The 16,549-nt window shown below is 45.7% G+C and overlaps 1 protein-coding gene across 5 annotated transcripts in view; it reads left to right on the top strand.

Moving 5' to 3' along the window:
- Positions 1-16,549, top strand: part of SEC22C (SEC22 homolog C, vesicle trafficking protein) — a 141,868-nt gene that overhangs the window by 91,053 nt on the left and 34,266 nt on the right. For all 5 annotated transcript variants that reach the window (XM_078665319.1, XM_078665318.1, XM_078665316.1 and 2 more), the window contains one exon: positions 15,666-15,731. In XM_078665319.1, the coding sequence (XP_078521445.1) occupies positions 15,666-15,731 (66 nt within the window). The remainder of the gene's footprint in view (positions 1-15,665; positions 15,732-16,549) is intronic.

The raw sequence follows: 16,549 nt of genomic DNA on the forward strand, positions 1-16,549 counted from the left end.
ACAGCAGGGCATTTCCGTGGTGGCTCAACACCTGGCAGGTTCCCTGAATGCCAGCGCGGACAAACACAGCCATCGATGCCTAGCGGATCACGAGTGGTATCTCCATCTGGACGACCAACGCTTCGTGGGGTATGTTGGAGCACAGAAGGGTCGGGTGGTGCAGAAGAGAACTATCTGCTGATGGGTCGTCCTCTGCATCAAGATTTGTTATGCTCTGGCAAAGAAGCAGTCTCTTGAAAGCTTAAGGTCTCATTTGACAAAAGCTAAGGCTGCTACCACTGAATTAGCACGTGGGGTCCCAGTCTTGGACATTTGCCAGGCAGCAACTTGGGCATTCCTGCACACGTTTACCAAATATTACTGCCGCTACAGACCAGTCGGCAGGGACGACCATTTAAGCCGCTCAGTACTGCAAATTTCCTATTGTGAACTTGTCCACAGTCCCTCCTCTGGGGATGGCATTGCTTGGGTATCTATTCAAGGGTAAGGAATCTGCTGCTAGATGCCTCTATCAGGTGAACAAGTTAGTTAACTCTGGTAATGCCTATCTGGTAGAGACATGATCTAGCTGCAGATTTATTACTGACCCACCCATCCTCCCGGCACTGCAGACAGGTTTCTAGTATCAGGGCTGATCCCTTTCAGATCCCTTGTTTTCAAACATACCAATGTCAGTACACTTCATGGCTCTGCGCATCTGACGTGGAGTGTAGTGAAAAAGGAACTGACATCAGCGAGCCAAGGTGATGCCTATATAGGTGACGTAGACGTCACATCTGACTCCAACTATTTAACAGCGCCATGCGAAAGCAAGCAATGTCACCTAAAGGTGCACAGGAGTATTGCTCGAAGAAAAATCATTTAGATCCAGTCTGACGCCTGGGAAATTCAAAGGTAAGGAATCTGTGGCTAGATCATGTCTCTACCAGATACGGCGTTATCAAAGGTAAGTAACTTGTTTGATAAGCCTGGCTGCTCTGGACCAAGCAACCTGAGAGTGAGTGTAGGTTATCTTTTAGTGTGTATCTGATTTACCCTGGCTAGAGTGGTGGTCCCTACTTGGACAGGGTTCATACCTCTGCCAACTAGAGGCCCCATTTCTAACAGTGATATATAGTAAGTTGTTTATTGCCTCTCTGATTTCTGAGCCTGTATCCCACAGCACGTCCTCTTGGTAAGCATTGGACTGCTTTGCCCTGCTATCCTGAGAATCAAGTACTACAAATGGGTACTTGGTTCCCAGTTTGGAGTCTGCATTGCTGAGGGACTAGGACACCAATGATGAAGGCCCAGGGACCCTTGGTCATGCTGGAATAATTTCTAGAGTTTTAAAAAATAAATTTATTTTGTTTTTTTGTGATCGCACCATTCATGTTCACACATTTAATCAGCGGCCACTTCTTTTATTGAGTTACATCCTTTACCCTTCATATGATTTTGAATCTTTTCTGTGGAATTGAGCACAAAGGCATGTCCTAATTATCTGACTGATTCACCAAAATATTGATGCACCTAATTCTAACTCAGGTGTGGACATTAGCACATTTGTGGGGACATTATTGATGCATTTCTGATGTATAGGATCGGGAATGGTGGGATTCTCCCTCGACAGTTGAATCTGCTTGTGTGACATTCTGCCAGAATGAAGCGAAATTCCGTGTAAACAAAGACACTCGAAGGGCAGGTTTATGATGGCTACTGTGTGGGCCCACTTGAAAAACTGGTGAATGAATACCTTCAAACGTGCAGCTTGTGGGTGTTCATCAAGAAACGGCTGATAGTCCTCCTCCCCAAAATCACTCATAAATATACTTTTATGTATGGTATGAGTAAATTATTTGTAATTTGCGGAATTTTTAAGGGAAATGACGCACACAAATGTTCCTTTGGGGAGAGCAAAAGTTTAAAAGTTTTGAAATGCAAAACTTATTTTACATTAAACTTACACCTGACGAAATGTATACAGATATGACTTTTTCTGAACATTTGTCAAGTTGGCATCTAATGGCAGTGTTTGGTTTGGTGGCACTATTCGTGTTTTCGTTCCTCTTCTTTCCAACCGGGGCAGACATCTCATGGAATTTTTTTCCCCAACCAATTTCCTTAGTTAGTTTGTCAGGTACCATAGTCATACATATGAGGCCAAATAAGCATTCGCATTCCAGCTCATACATTTGAAAACATAAAAAAGATGTTCAGTCCAACTAAGCAGTAACCACGGGTTACCTGGTTGTAAGCGAAGCAAAAATAAATTTATCTTAGAAAATATAATTTATTTTTGCTTTGGTGCGGTGAGAAAATATTCATGGCTCCGTCTTTTACTATTTACAACAAAACTGAGGATGTTATTATTTATTCATTTTTTAATCCTATTTTGTTTGTTTTTCTCATAACTCCTAAGCATGCCATATACAAGCGGATACAAGAGACTAAATCATGACAGTTGAACGTTGCATGACAGCGAGTATCGTACAACAGGAGGTCTTGGTCCAAGTTATAAACAAGTTAGTGAACAATGGACACTTTCAGGTCATAAGAGCTGCCCATATAATGTGAATAATTAAGTAACGGTTAATGTGAATGCGAGTGCCGGCCCCAAGAGTGAACTCCCCTGCATACGGGTGCCTTGCAGTATAGTGCAGTAATACCAAGCACGTATTGCATCAGGACTTGTCCCATATAAGAAAAGTCACGCGCGAAAGCCCGGATCAATGGTAAACACAGATTAGTAAGCTCAGTGATTTAATATAAGCCCCGCGGGTGGGGGTGGGGGGGGCGAGCTCCAGGGAGTCCCCTCAGCAAAAGTGGTAGGGGGTCAGGGTGAGGGGGCCCCCTGCCTGCACTTTGCAGCCCCCCCCAAGTGTCTTTACACCACTGAGTAAGCAGCGCAGATCATCTGGTCGGGTAACCAGTCAGCTAAGGACTCCCTCAGTTCGTGAGGTCTTCTGTGAGTTCTTGCGGTTCATGTAGCGGTGCGTTCCATTCCATTGCTATGGGGACCCTGAAAAGGACACAGGCCTCCTCTTGCCCAAGGGCCCCAGATTCAGCCTTATCCCATTTGAGTTGCTGCATGCCAGTACTGTAAACCTGGTAGTGTGCTGGCTTTACATTGCATAGCAATGGATCTCGGAACCATGAACAATGCCATATCAGAAAAGCGATTGGTAGCACTCCCTGACTTTTACTCTTGAATACACCTAAGAGTTCACACTCCATGTAGCACAGCCCAGCGAACCCCATAATGTTAGTCAGCGCATCAGTGACCTCCTGCTAGAGTGCTGCCACCACTGGGCATCTCCAAAACATGTAGGCCATGTCCGCGTCATGCGCTCCATATCTAGGGCAGTTTGAGGCAGAGCCGAACACGCTGCGGGCGAGCGCTGGTGTTAAGTACTCTATGCAGAATATTATGTTGGATATCTTGGTACTTAGCATTGCGAGAAAGTTTGCGTGGGTATGCTTAAGTCCTATTCCATTCCCTTTGTGTCAGATCACATCCTAAGTTGCGCTCCCACATCTGCCTAGTGGACAGCAGAGGGCCATGCGGTGTGTATCCTAGGGCCTGAGCCAACCACATGATCAGTCTGTGGCCACTGCCTATGGTGTGGATTGTGTGGACAAGAGGATTTGATTCCAGTTCTGTGTCAGCTATCTGCCAGAGCCCCTGCATTTTGGCCACCAGTGTGCTATATGCCAGGAAGTGGGCCATAGGTAAATTGTATGCTGCCTGTAATTGTGCAAAGATAATGAGCAATGTGTTCTGTAACAGTGCACCAAGGATATCAACCCCAGCAGTTACCAATGTTTTGAGACCCTCTCTCCCAATGAAGTCCCTGAAGGGGCAGGTAGAGCTTGTATGGATCTGCAGCATGTATGGTGTGAGGGTTGGCATCAGTCACACACTTCTCTGGCTAGCTGGTGTGTGCTATCTGTAGGAGGTTCTTGGACTGTCTAGGGGCTTTACCCTGTGGTAGGAAAGCCTCTCACACAATATGCTAATCTCGGTCCGATGTAGTAGATCCTAGTTAGTGTAGGAGGCGTCCCATTAGCCAACAAAATGGCCACTGCAATTGCTCCGCCAAGTAATAATGTTCAAAGTTGGAGGCACCTTGTGGCGTGGTGGAGAAGCAGACCAGGATGCACAGGTTTCTATTTAAGTATTTTATTGTTAACAGGGTGTCACAGACAAAGTCTTTTGAAGCGATAGAGTCTTTGAGTCAAAGAAATGTGAAAACAGAAAGATAAACCACTCTCTCTGGTGCAAGGGATTCTGGGAGTTGTAGTATGGCTCAGCGCTTCTCTTGTAGTTTTATCGACGTTGTGAGGTTCTGTAGTCTATGCTTGGCGGCCGTGGCGCGTTGATACCATAAGGAGGAAAAGAAACAAAAGAACCCTGTAAGGGCGTTGTTTGCAATCTACAACAGTTGGCGCAGGGAATCAGGGAAAGTGCAGGGGACTGCCACCTTTACCGTCACCAGTGTCTCATGCCATGCAATGCGCGTTATTACGCTGAGAACGGCCCAGAGTCTTTATCTCCCCTTTTTACTACCCCCCCCGGACCCCCCCCAGGTCTCTCTACGGCGCGGCCCCACACTGAGTAAATTCGTCCCCGTACCTTGTGGAGCCTGTTTCTTCATCAGGCTTCGTTCCGCTCCGGATTTTCCCCTCTGCTGGCGAGTCTTCGTGCTCCTCCTGCAGGCTTCCTGCTCTGTCCCACGGAGGCACTGAGTACGTCCTTGCAAGCGTCTTCTCCTGGCGTTCTCCGTCCGTTGGTCCCAGTGAACGCCCGCTTTCTCTGACGCCGTCCACTTTGAAGCCCTCTGCACCACGTGACCCAAACAGCTGACCTGGGAAGTCAGTCGCCTTAAAGGACCAGCACTCCTCGGGTGAGTTCTGTAAATACAGGAAAGGAGACGGGGAAAGGTAATGGGGAAAGCGTCCCATTGCTGGAGTCCCGGAATGCTCTTCCTCACACACCTAGTCCCCTTTTTCTCTACTGACATCTATGGTTTGTGTTGAGCAACACGGCGTGAACCTTATTCCAGAGTAAGCTCCGCAACATATGTAGAGTACGGAATGTGTTGCGGGATACGTGCACAAGAGTATGTTATTATGAATTAGCTTTTAAAGTCCATCAGATTTTCATGTTTGTTGCTTCCCGTTCTTTTCAGCCTCTGTTAATAGATACTTGCGTTCTGTGTAGCATTGGGAATCCAAAGAGACAAGAAATGTTTGTTTAACTGAAATTGTTTGCAAATCAAGAAATCGGCAGGCAAAAACAGACAGGAATTTTTATCAAACCCGCAAATTGCTAACTTTTCTCACAGGTACTCACAGGGTAAAGTCCACATTTGTAAAGCGCACAATCACCCGTAAGGGTCTCTAGGCGCTGGGGGTCGTCGGGAAGATTAAGCGAGCTATTGCCCAGAGTCACATGGTGCTGGGCTAACCTGCCGCCGGAGCCTGGGATCGAACCGTGGTCCCCAGATTCCAGCATCAGTCGCCCTGGCCGCGGCGCCACACCTTTCCCCTTGGAGAGGGTTACAGGAATCACCAATATTTGTATAGCAGCCACTTGGAAATTGGTTTATACTATGTGTAAGCACTACTGCATGCATCGTGACTCCTGAGTGGATATTGTCAATGCACTCTTTATTCTGAAAATAGTATTAATGAGAGAATGTATTCTTTGTTTCCCTTTTTGTACTTGGTGGCAGCTACATTATATTGTATTTGCTATATAACACTTCTAATTAATAAATATATGATTCTATACCAGATAAAATGCTGAAAACAATAAGTGCTTACAGCAGTGGCGGCTTGTGACATCAAAGTGGTGAGCCGTAAATGTTAGCCATTACTTCTATATATCGAGTGATGGAAACAAGTTCGGAGGCAAACCTGGGGTCCAGGGTGAGCATTCTCCTAAGAAAGAAATTTAAAAAGGATTGGCAAATGGTGCATTTTAAAGCAAATGAATGTAGCGATAAAGCAAGGCTTATAAAGTAGTGGGAACGTATAGTCTTGAAATACTAAACACATTAAAAACTGTCCCATATCTTCCTGCATTAGTATGTTCAACAGTTACTGTAATGTGTATATTGTACTGACAACTTTAGTCCTTTAAAATGTATGCTTGCCCAGTGTCTTGCACTGCATGCAGCATTAACTTTGGAAAATATTCTCTAACCAGACTTCGAGAACCACCCACAGCTGCTTGCTGCAATCAGTCATATATAAATATGTGCAGACAGGTCTTTGAGTGGGATGGAAAAAGTGGGGGCTCTCTTAAAGAAACATGTCAATTAAATGTATGTGATCCGCATAGTGTGCCACCTGACCAGTATTTTGGTTTCTCCCTGACAGATAAAAGACACAACAACTGACATACACCTAAAGCCTGTTAGCATAATTGGCTTTGTGAATGGGTGTTAGCTGTTTAAGATAAAGTAGTAACAACAATGATTTGATTTAAATAATTAACGTCGGAAATGTTTAAATTCTGAAATAGCGAGTCTGTAAATGAAATAGCATTGAAGCCTGTGGAAGGGGTTCAACCACCTCTAATACCTCTTCTGCATCCTTTTTTCACTCATCCCTGAATGCACTTCCCCGCATCTCTGTCACTTTACTGCCCCCAAACATGCACTGCACTCCCTCAAATGTAAGCACTTTGATTTCTCTTACTTTTGCCATGCAAATATTTTGACATCTGTGTACCATCTTAACACACACATCCACAGAATTTCAGTTGCAAATGGAATATATAAACATTGTTATGTGTGCTCTGCAGAGAGGCCAACCCACTGACAGGCACTTTGTTTGGCTTCAGCCTTAGGGCCTGTGCGCCCAATCATAGCCCCTCATAAACACCTGGCATGGCTCAAGCCTCAAAGTATGCACAGAAAAAAATACAGATACACGACATTATAAAATAGCTAACTCTCGGGGAAAGCAAGATGAAGTAAAGCATGTGAAATAAGAGAGGAACAAAATAGCTGAAATGCATTCCCTTAACTTTTTAACATTCATTGTTTGCAAGTCAATCCATGTTTTTGGCATCAGTGTTAACTTAGGGGCATGCAGACTGGGCCAGTTTTAATGTCATACATCAGAGAACTGTCCACTGTAAGCACATATTCCCTAGTAAGCTCATATCTCTCACTTTTGGCTTGACTCTGATATTTGGATCAACTTTGCAAGGGAACAAGAGCTATGCTTGTTATTTGGATCCATTTAGCGGGTGAACAAATACAGCAGCTCCACTTCTAAACTAGCGAGCGATCTGCAGCCAGGGCTGGGGTGTCACAGTGGGGGAGGTTAGTGAATGAGGGGTCTCAGCACAAGATACATAACACAACATTAGCATGCAAACACTTACCATTAGCGAGAACAAGGCACCAGATCAGACGTGCCCACATCCACTATCACGTATGATGAAAGGGTGGGATCTATGCCTTTGAATGACGGACGTTTAAAATCATGCAGGGATGAAGTCTCTGAAGCTCGTAACCGTGACGCTGATTGCGTCACTGGCCTACAGAATGCATACAACCATAGACCACAATGGCAATGAAGGGCTTTAAAACAGCATGGGGCATTAAAGTTCAGAAAGTTGATTTACTGCCTGGCTTTCGTCTCTTGCTTCAGAGCGAGGCGGGGCAAGCAGCCTGAAACAGACAGCCCAGACTTAAATACGTCAATTTATTTAGAGATACGAATGCAATCATATCTCTAAATAAAGGGATGTATTTAATATGGTTTTATGTAAATGTGTAGGAATTTCAGAGGAGCACAGCCCCTGGCCATAATGGAGAAACCACCCCTGACTTGCAGGTAACTATGGCTATACAGTGTGTATATTTTACATACTTCGCACACACTTATTTCAGATAGACTGAGGTACTATATGACCTTGATCCAAAAGGGAACAAAACTGCTGCTCTCCAGAGGACTTTTTGTATGCATGTTGAAACCACAAGTAAATTCCTAAACAATATGTATATGTTACAGTCAAAGTGTGAAATCCTGCATTCTATAGAATGCCTAGGTAATGCATAGAATGCCTGAAAATGCTTGAAAATCGAACGTCAAAGTATGAAATGATTGATACTTATACATTGCCTAGGTATTGTATACTTTGCCGGATTGTCTGCCGGCAAAGTATATAATACGTCTAATCCCGCCATTTTATTCCCGCCCGGCAATGTGTGAAATCCGGCATTCTATAGAATGGCTAGGTAATGTATAGAATGCCTGAAAATCGAACGTCAAAGTATGAAATTATTTATATTTTATACATTGCCTAGGCATTGTATACTTTGCCGGATTGTCTGCCAGCAAAGTATATAATACACCTAATCTCAGAGACAGCACAAGTTATCAGCAAGCGAGGGGCAGAGACAGCACAGGTTATCAGCAAGCGAGGGGCAGAGACAGCACAAGTTGCCAGCAAGCGAGGGGCAGAAACAGCACAAGTAACAAGGCAAAGAGCAGGTGGCAGCCGTGCGGTGGTGTGGGGAGCGACCTTCCTGCAAGCAGGGTCAGAGGTCGTGTATAGCATCCGGCTGAGGTTCCACAGATGCTCCGCCGTTATCTTTTTCTGTGGTTCTTGTATCACCATGTCGCAAGGGAGTGTAGTGCCAAGACAGGAATCACGCCATGATGACATGCAACAACGGTTCTGCGATGAATTATCTCAAGTAAGAGCCAATGCTGCTAAAAACGGTGTTTTCCTAACCGAAACCAGTTACCAAAAGTTAGTGGACGATGTGAAAAAGGCTAAGACGACCATTAAGAAGGAATCACGAGACTATTGGCTGGTGAAACACTATAATGTAATGATGGTCGAGAATACGACTAAGTTGATCTATCCTGTTAAAGAAGGTACGAGTGCTATTCAGTTTTACGTTGCGAACTCCAAGTTATTTGACGTACTCCATAAGGCCCATTTGGCTATTGGTCATGGAGGACGGGACAGGATGTTGAAAGAACTTTCACCCAAGTATAAGAACATTACCTGTCATGATATTGAGCTGTACATTCACCTTTGTGAGCCTTGCCAGAAGAAGCAAAAATGTGTTGAAAAAGGTGTTGTGGTCAACCCAATGTTTTTTTCTGAATTCAACTCCCGTTGTCAGGTCGATCTCATCAATTTTCAGTCCCATCCTGACAGAGAGTACAAGTTTATAATGGTGTACCAAGATCATCTCACTAAGTTTGTAGTTCTCAGGGCTCTGAAATCAAAGAGAGCGGAAGAAGTAGCCTACAAGCTCGTCAACATATTTACGTTGCTTGGTGCTCCAACGATTCTACAGCCCGATAACGGCAGGGAATTTGCAAACAATGTGGTAAGCAGCCTAAAGGAGTATGGGCCCACCTTGAAGATCGTCCATGGTAAGCCGCGCCACTCACAAAGTCAGGGGAGCGTCGAAAGAGCTAATCAGGACATTGAAAATATGCTGTGTGCTTGGATGCAAGATGAAACAAGCATTTAAAATGCAATGGTCTTGTCTTTGTTAAAGTTGGAGCTATTGGCATTGCTCCTGATATTATTTTTGTTTTTAAAACATATAAATAAATGGCATTGTCATTTACAATGCCAATAGCTTAATCTCTCGCAAATGCGAGGCCTATTGCTTTTGCACCCACACCCACACAGAGCGCCACACACACACACAGAGCGCCACACACACAGAGTACCACACACACATACACAGAGCCACACACACATACACAGAGCCACACAAACATACACAGAGCCACACACACACACACAGAGCCATACACAGAGCCACACACACATACACAGAGCCACACACACATACAGAGCCACATACACAGAGCCACACACACATACACAGAGCCACACACACACATACACAGAGCCACACACACAAACACAGAGCCACATACACAGAGCCACACACACACACAGAGCCACACACACATACACAGAGCCACACACACATACACAGAGCCACGCACACATACACAGAGCCACACACACATGCACAGAGCCACACACACATACACAGAGCTCCAGAGCATAATTCCAAGAGCCAGCAAAGGCTCGAAGCATAGGAACCAGGGAAGTCGTCACCCCAGGCAAGCCATATCCGTGAGGGTGAGTGAGGGTGAGTGAGGGTGTGTGAGGGTGAGTGAGGGTGAGTGAGGTGGGTGAGGGTGGGCGAGGGTGTGTGAGGGTGAGACGGGGTGAGTGAGGGTGTGTAAGGGTGAGAGGGTGTGTGAGGGGGTGTGTGAGGGGGTGTGAGGGGGTGGGTGAGGGTGAGTGAGGGTGTGTGAGGGTGAGAGGGGGTGTGTGAGGGTGAGAGGGGGTGTGTGAGGGTGAGCGAGGGTGAGTGGGAGAGTGAGGGGGTGTGAGGGTGAGGGGGTGAGAGGGTGAGGGGGAGAGGGTGTGAGAGGGTGCGACATCCGCTCTCGGACCACATTAACACCTCAACATTCTCCAGCTACCCCCCCACCCGTGCTGCCTACCTAGCTGGGGCACAACTGCATGGCCCTCGAGTTTGCCACACACCCCCTGGCTAGACCAGGTGAACATCAATCGTGGGGGGGCGCTCCGCTGCAGCCTGCAGCTCACCCCCCCCCCTTGCAACCAGAGGCGGGGAGGGGGGACGAGAGACTCCACAGTGGGAATTCCCCCAGGCCCATAAATTTGAGTGCCTCCCCCTCCCAACCGTCTGGCCGGGCTTGGCCCTGGAGGTAGAATCCACGCTGCCCGGGTTTATCTCCGATCCCGGCGCGGGCAACGAGGGGGGGGGGGCAAATGTCCATAATATCTCCTAACTTGGTGACTGGAGAAAATAAATTAGGCAAGAACAAGAGGGAGTGAAGAAGTCGCGAGGAGCCAGATGCGGCCTTCAGGGCATCCAGTCCACCTAAGAAAGGGGCGCCGCTGCCGCGCACCTCCACGCCACAGCCCCGGGCTCGGAAGAGGTCTTGTCTCCTTGGCGGTGCCACCGCAGCCGTGAAGAGCGCGCCGACACATCTGCGCCTCTCAGCTCCCAGGCGCTGCCCGGGATTGTGAGGGGTCCGGGAGCCAGCGCGGCGGCAATTGATGCGCATATGGAAATACTGTAACACCTGGGACTAGATGAGAACTGTCACAAAACCAGGCACTGTCACCAGGAAAGAAATGCCACATCATTCAGCCGCGCTCAGCTATGTAAAGAACCAATGGGAATCAGACAAAGCAGCGACGATCAATAATGAATGCCACCGATCGCAGATGCCACTCCAGCCTGGCACAAACAAGAGGTGAGGAAAGGAATCAAAGGTCGCAACAAAGCCAAGTAGACACAAAAGGACACTCGCACTAAAAAGTAACAAGTGTTACAGAACTGACTAACAAGGCCTAACCTTGACAGACAGCAACAGAGACAGACCACTCAACAACACATGAACAGGCACGCAAAAAAGATGACGCAGGCCAACATGTATAACAGAAAAAGGTTAGCAAAATAAATAACATGGGAGGAGGAGCTACGCTTGCAACCAAGATGGCCGCATAAGCTCCCGGCTCCGCCGACCTCCGCCAGTTGCTCACAAATCCTGACGATTATCCTGCATTCGCACCGGACTCCCGTGTAGCTGAGGTGTTGCGGAGTCTAAAGGTGCAATCCCGAGATTTCCATCTTCTCGAATAACGAAGATACGCCGTGTTCCACTCTCGGCCTAACCCAGCGTGGAAGCCGGGGCCTCGATTTCTAACCCAGCCGGGTTGGAGTTGAATAACATCGGCCGCGGGACGTGGGTAGCGTCTGGTCTCCCGAAGTGGAGTGTTTCCTGACCGTTTCGGATGGTGGTACTGTGGCAGTTTGATTTCGCAGCTATGGTGGCGTGACGCACCGGTTACTGTGGTCAGGGGTCCGTTGCCCAGAGGCCCCGTTGGGTTCCCGGGGTCGACGGGCTTGGATCCTCACTGGCGGCGACGGCGTTGAGATCGCGATTTTGCGAGTGCCCACAGTTGTCATTGGAACTGTCTGTGCCTGGTACCCCGGAGTTGTCGACCTCCGGGGTTCAAATACTTGCTCTGCCGCTTCGTGAGTGGCGATGGAACTGGTGGAATGTATGCCGTCGCTGCACACCGTAATGGCCGCCATTGGGGAGCTCCACTCACAGGTCACCGCCATCATCCAGAGGATGGTCGTAACAGCCGATATTATCTGCCGGAGACCGGACTACGACCCTTTGATGGTTCTGGAACAAGCTGTTTTACCCGCGGAGCAAGCTCCGACTGAGACAGAGGGCCCCGCGCTGAAGTCAGACTTTGTATTTTTTGTCGACTCCCGAACGGCAGCAAGCGAGCCCGGGACTATCAAAAGTGCATCCTGCCCTATGCCGATACCGCCCAAGATGGTTATTGACAATCTTATATTTCAGAGTGAGTTCTCCAGTGACTGTCGGATTGATACCTCGCCCTTTTTCTCCAAGATGGTTCAAATACGCTCTGGCGACCTATTTCTGGTGGGCAGTAAACTCCGTTTGACTTTTGGATTTTGTGTACCGCTATCCTGGTTTCAATCCTTCCGTACTGACTTTGAACTTTTTCTATATTTTGATTCTCCTATTGAGATGGCGGTTCGAGCGGACAGGGCTCGCATGAAAAATCGTAGTGGCCAGGGTTGACTTTGACTGGATGGGTTTGAAAAATGACTTCATTTGATACGGGACTTGTACCTTATAATGGCGCGGGAGTTGGGTGGTTCTTACAAGCTCCCCCCCGTTGGATTTTAATCGTTGCATTCTATTATTCTGGATATGTGTAGGGGTGGTTTGCTGCTGGCGGGGGGTAAGGGAGACCGGGGGCCTGTTTGATATTTCCTCCTCCACTCTTTTTCCTACTTTTAGGTCTAGTTCCGGGGCGACAGGCACACTGCTAGTGGGGACGGGCCGTAGCCATTGCAGGGGTGCAGGGTGGGGGGAATGGGGAGGGGTTTGTTATTTTGCCTTTGTTTAGTTCTATGGCCTTTTTTTCTTTCTTTTTTCCTTTCACAAGAGATGGGTCGTTTATCCTGTATCGATTTTCATACTTATCCAGGTGTCTAATTTGGTCTTCACTATCCTGAATTATGGGTGGGCGAACCTTGCAGGCTGCTGCTTTGCTGGATTGTTGATCGTACTTTCTCCTCTTTAATGTACCTATCCTTGCTAAGGTTGCATACTCGTGTGAATTGATTTCTCTGCATTGGTCTATTCGCTCACCTATCGCTATATTGTATTCTATGTATGACACCCGATTTATGTAAAATTCTCTTGTCTTCTTCAATAAAAACCTTTAAAAAAATAAAATAAAATAAATAACATGGCAAAACAAAATAATGCACACACAGACCCTGATTACGAGTTGCACAGTACGAATGCAAACTCCGCATGCTAAATTAACGTTTGTTAAAAATAGATGGAGTGTGCCTGACACCACCATGTTTCTCCGAGGTGAAGCAGAAATGCCTCGGAGAAACGCAGCGTCATTTTCGGATTTGGGGGCGTGTTTTTCTTCCTCTCCTCTTCCCATTTCCTCGAATGTAAAATTCCAGCCAATGGGAAAAGGAGAGAAAGAACATGAAAAAACACGCCCCCGAAACCCAAAAAGACGGGGCTTAAACAGATAGACGCCCCTCTCCTCCAATGGCTGGCCTCGGTTTAGGAAGCCAGCCAATGGAGAAGAGGGGCGGGTTTAAGCCCCTACTCTAGAAAACATAAAATCTCGGCAGGGAGACTGCGCAAGCGGAGCCTACGCAGGCGGAGACCTAAAAACTAGCTGCTGGAGTGAGGGATTGCGGTTCGTCCAACTTATGAAGAACAGAGCTTTTCATTCTTGGATTAAGAGGTCACCATACGAAGCTCTGCTCGGCTGCAAAGCTAGAGTAGGTCTCTCGACGTCGTCCTTGCCTGTCGACGTTTTACAAGACGTAGAGACTGAGGAAGAGCTCTAAAAAACAATAGAGGGTGAACAAACAACACAACAGCAGGAAGAAAGACGAGATGAATCAATGCAAGAGGCACAGCTCCCTGCAGAAGACATAGCTGAGAATGCAATCCATGATGGAGGAAACCAAAACTGTGGTGAAGCCATGGTTATCGAAGAGCCTTCCATTTCCGTGGTTACCGAAAATCCTTCTTCTTCCGCTATCTGTTGCGTCTGCTTAAAAGAAATCAGCGGTGCTCATACATGTTAAAAGTGTGGCCGAAACGTTCATGCCATCTAAAGACGATGACAGCGACGAAGTAGAAGGTTATGGGGTTAGCATTTTGTGCAATGTTTGCTTCAATATTGAGAAAGCTATCCAAAGTAAAATGGAATCAAAATCGAACCTTGAGATTCAGGCCAAAAAAATGAAAAGGGATTCTGACAAAAAAATTCCTCCTGTGCCTTTGGGTGCCACTGTGCGAGTTCAGATTCCCGACGTCGACAAAGGGCGGGGTGACTCACGCAATCTCTTGACAGTTGTTATGAACGTGACGGAAGATGGCTTTTACTGACTTGGAACTGTACAAGGAATCTTGAAGCAACTGTACGCCAGATCACAATCCACCGTATGTCCAAAGAACCTAATGAGAATTGAAGACGTTCCTGACCACGAAATACCTCTCCGATCTGCAGCTACTTCTCATTCCACAGGAAGCGGCCAAGGATTCGTCAGGTGTATGTGGAAGACGAAATGCCAAAATATGAGGTGCCTTTGTGTGAAAAAGAAAATTAAGTGCAATTCAAAATGTCACTCTAGCCTTCCCTGCTGCAACAAGTATGTCATGTCAGTTCTGTTTTGTGTTTCACCGTTAACAATATTCTGTTTGCATTCTTCTTTCAGTCGTGAAATGTATGTACAAGATCAAAGTGCCAAAATAGAAGGTGTTTTTGTGCTGCAACAAGTAGGTCATGCCAGTTCTGCTTTGTGTTTTACCGGTAAGAATAGTCTGTTCGCATTCTGTAGGTCATGCCAGTTCTGCTTTGTGTTTTACCTGTAACAATATTCTGTTCGCATTCTTCTTTAAGTGCTGAAATGTATGTACAAGATCAAAGTGCCAAAATATAAGGTGTTTTTGTGTGAAGAATAATATTGAGTACAATTCCACGTGTTACTCCGGCCTTTCTTAGTGTAACAAGTACTTCAATCTCAGTTCTGCTTTCATTGTTTTCCGGTAAGAATATCCTGTGCTTTATTTCGTAGTTTTGTTCTTTCAGTTTCAAATGCGTATTAATTAATAAAGGCTTCTCATCTTGTGCCCTTTTAACTCTTTGCGTAAATGGTACTGGTCATTCTGTATAATGCCTAGGAATTGTATAGAATGCCTAGGAAAAGTATGTAACATTTTCATAAAAAAAGTATATTTCCTAGTTTGCCTCTAAACCACCTAGGCATTCTATACAATACCGAGATTTCACACTTTGACTGTAACATATACTCTTAGTGATAGGCATGTGCTTAAAAGGTGTACTCAAATACCCTCCTCTGACGATGGTAGGTAATATAAGCATGCCAATTTGTATATTATATGGAGAACAGTTTATAGTTATGCATATTTTATGTCCCACAGAACTGCATGCCACCCATGATGGGTGAAATACAAGTACAGTATTCTTACAAATTATGTTCATACTCTTCACTTCGCTTATGGATGTCTTTGTTATTTCTTTCTAGGAGGATTTCGAGAATGTCGGAACTGTGACTGCATTTCTCTCATGTTTTATAGCTTGTATTTTCCAGGTGAGTGTACTCTAATTATATGTGGAAGTGTGTATTATGACAGTATATTATAACGGGTTATGTTTTCGTACTTGGATTCTGTTACGTCTTGGTGCACACTGAAAGATGTGAGGTCAAGAACCCCATGTCAGCAAGGAACGTGGCAACACCAAACAAAAGATGTTTCGTAAAGAACTAGGTCTCAACTATTCCAGAAAATATGTAGCTAATTATTTGAACAGTAAATAATGATTATCTATTTTATTTAAATGATTTGTAAGCCTGCAAGTCAGCAAACTCTCAAGACACCAACCAAGAGATGTATAATTCGGCAATCCTCTTCACAAATAAACAGGTTTTCAAGTTTTTCTAAGGGTTAAAAGAGTCAAAATGTCTTGAAGTTGTTGAGTGAGAGTTCCAACTGTTTGCACTTTGGGGAGCCAACCTCTGACGACTGAAAGAGGCAGGCTTGAATGAAGGGGGAGTGATGAGGATTTTACTTTTTGCTCATGTTTTTATCTTTCCACATTAAATTTTTATCATAATAAATTGTACAAAAACATTTCTAGACAACCCAGGTTTAAGATGTGAAGAGAAAACAGATAAAAATGCATCCCTTAATTGTGTGTTCAGATTTTAAAATCATAAAAGCTTTTTACCATCTTAAATCAAATGTACCTGATTGTCGTAAATTATTGCCCAATGTCAGCAGATGGTTATTCTTTAGAAAGTGACATAGCAGAGTGACCTAGAAATAATAGTTCCCCACCCATTTTACCATTTCCAGATTTATTTTTATCACTAACTTCTAAAAAACACTTTAAGTCTAAGAACGAAAC

Source organism: Lissotriton helveticus, chromosome 10 (genome assembly GCF_964261635.1).
Source record: "Lissotriton helveticus chromosome 10, aLisHel1.1, whole genome shotgun sequence".
NCBI classification, from domain to species: domain Eukaryota; kingdom Metazoa; phylum Chordata; class Amphibia; order Caudata; family Salamandridae; genus Lissotriton; species Lissotriton helveticus.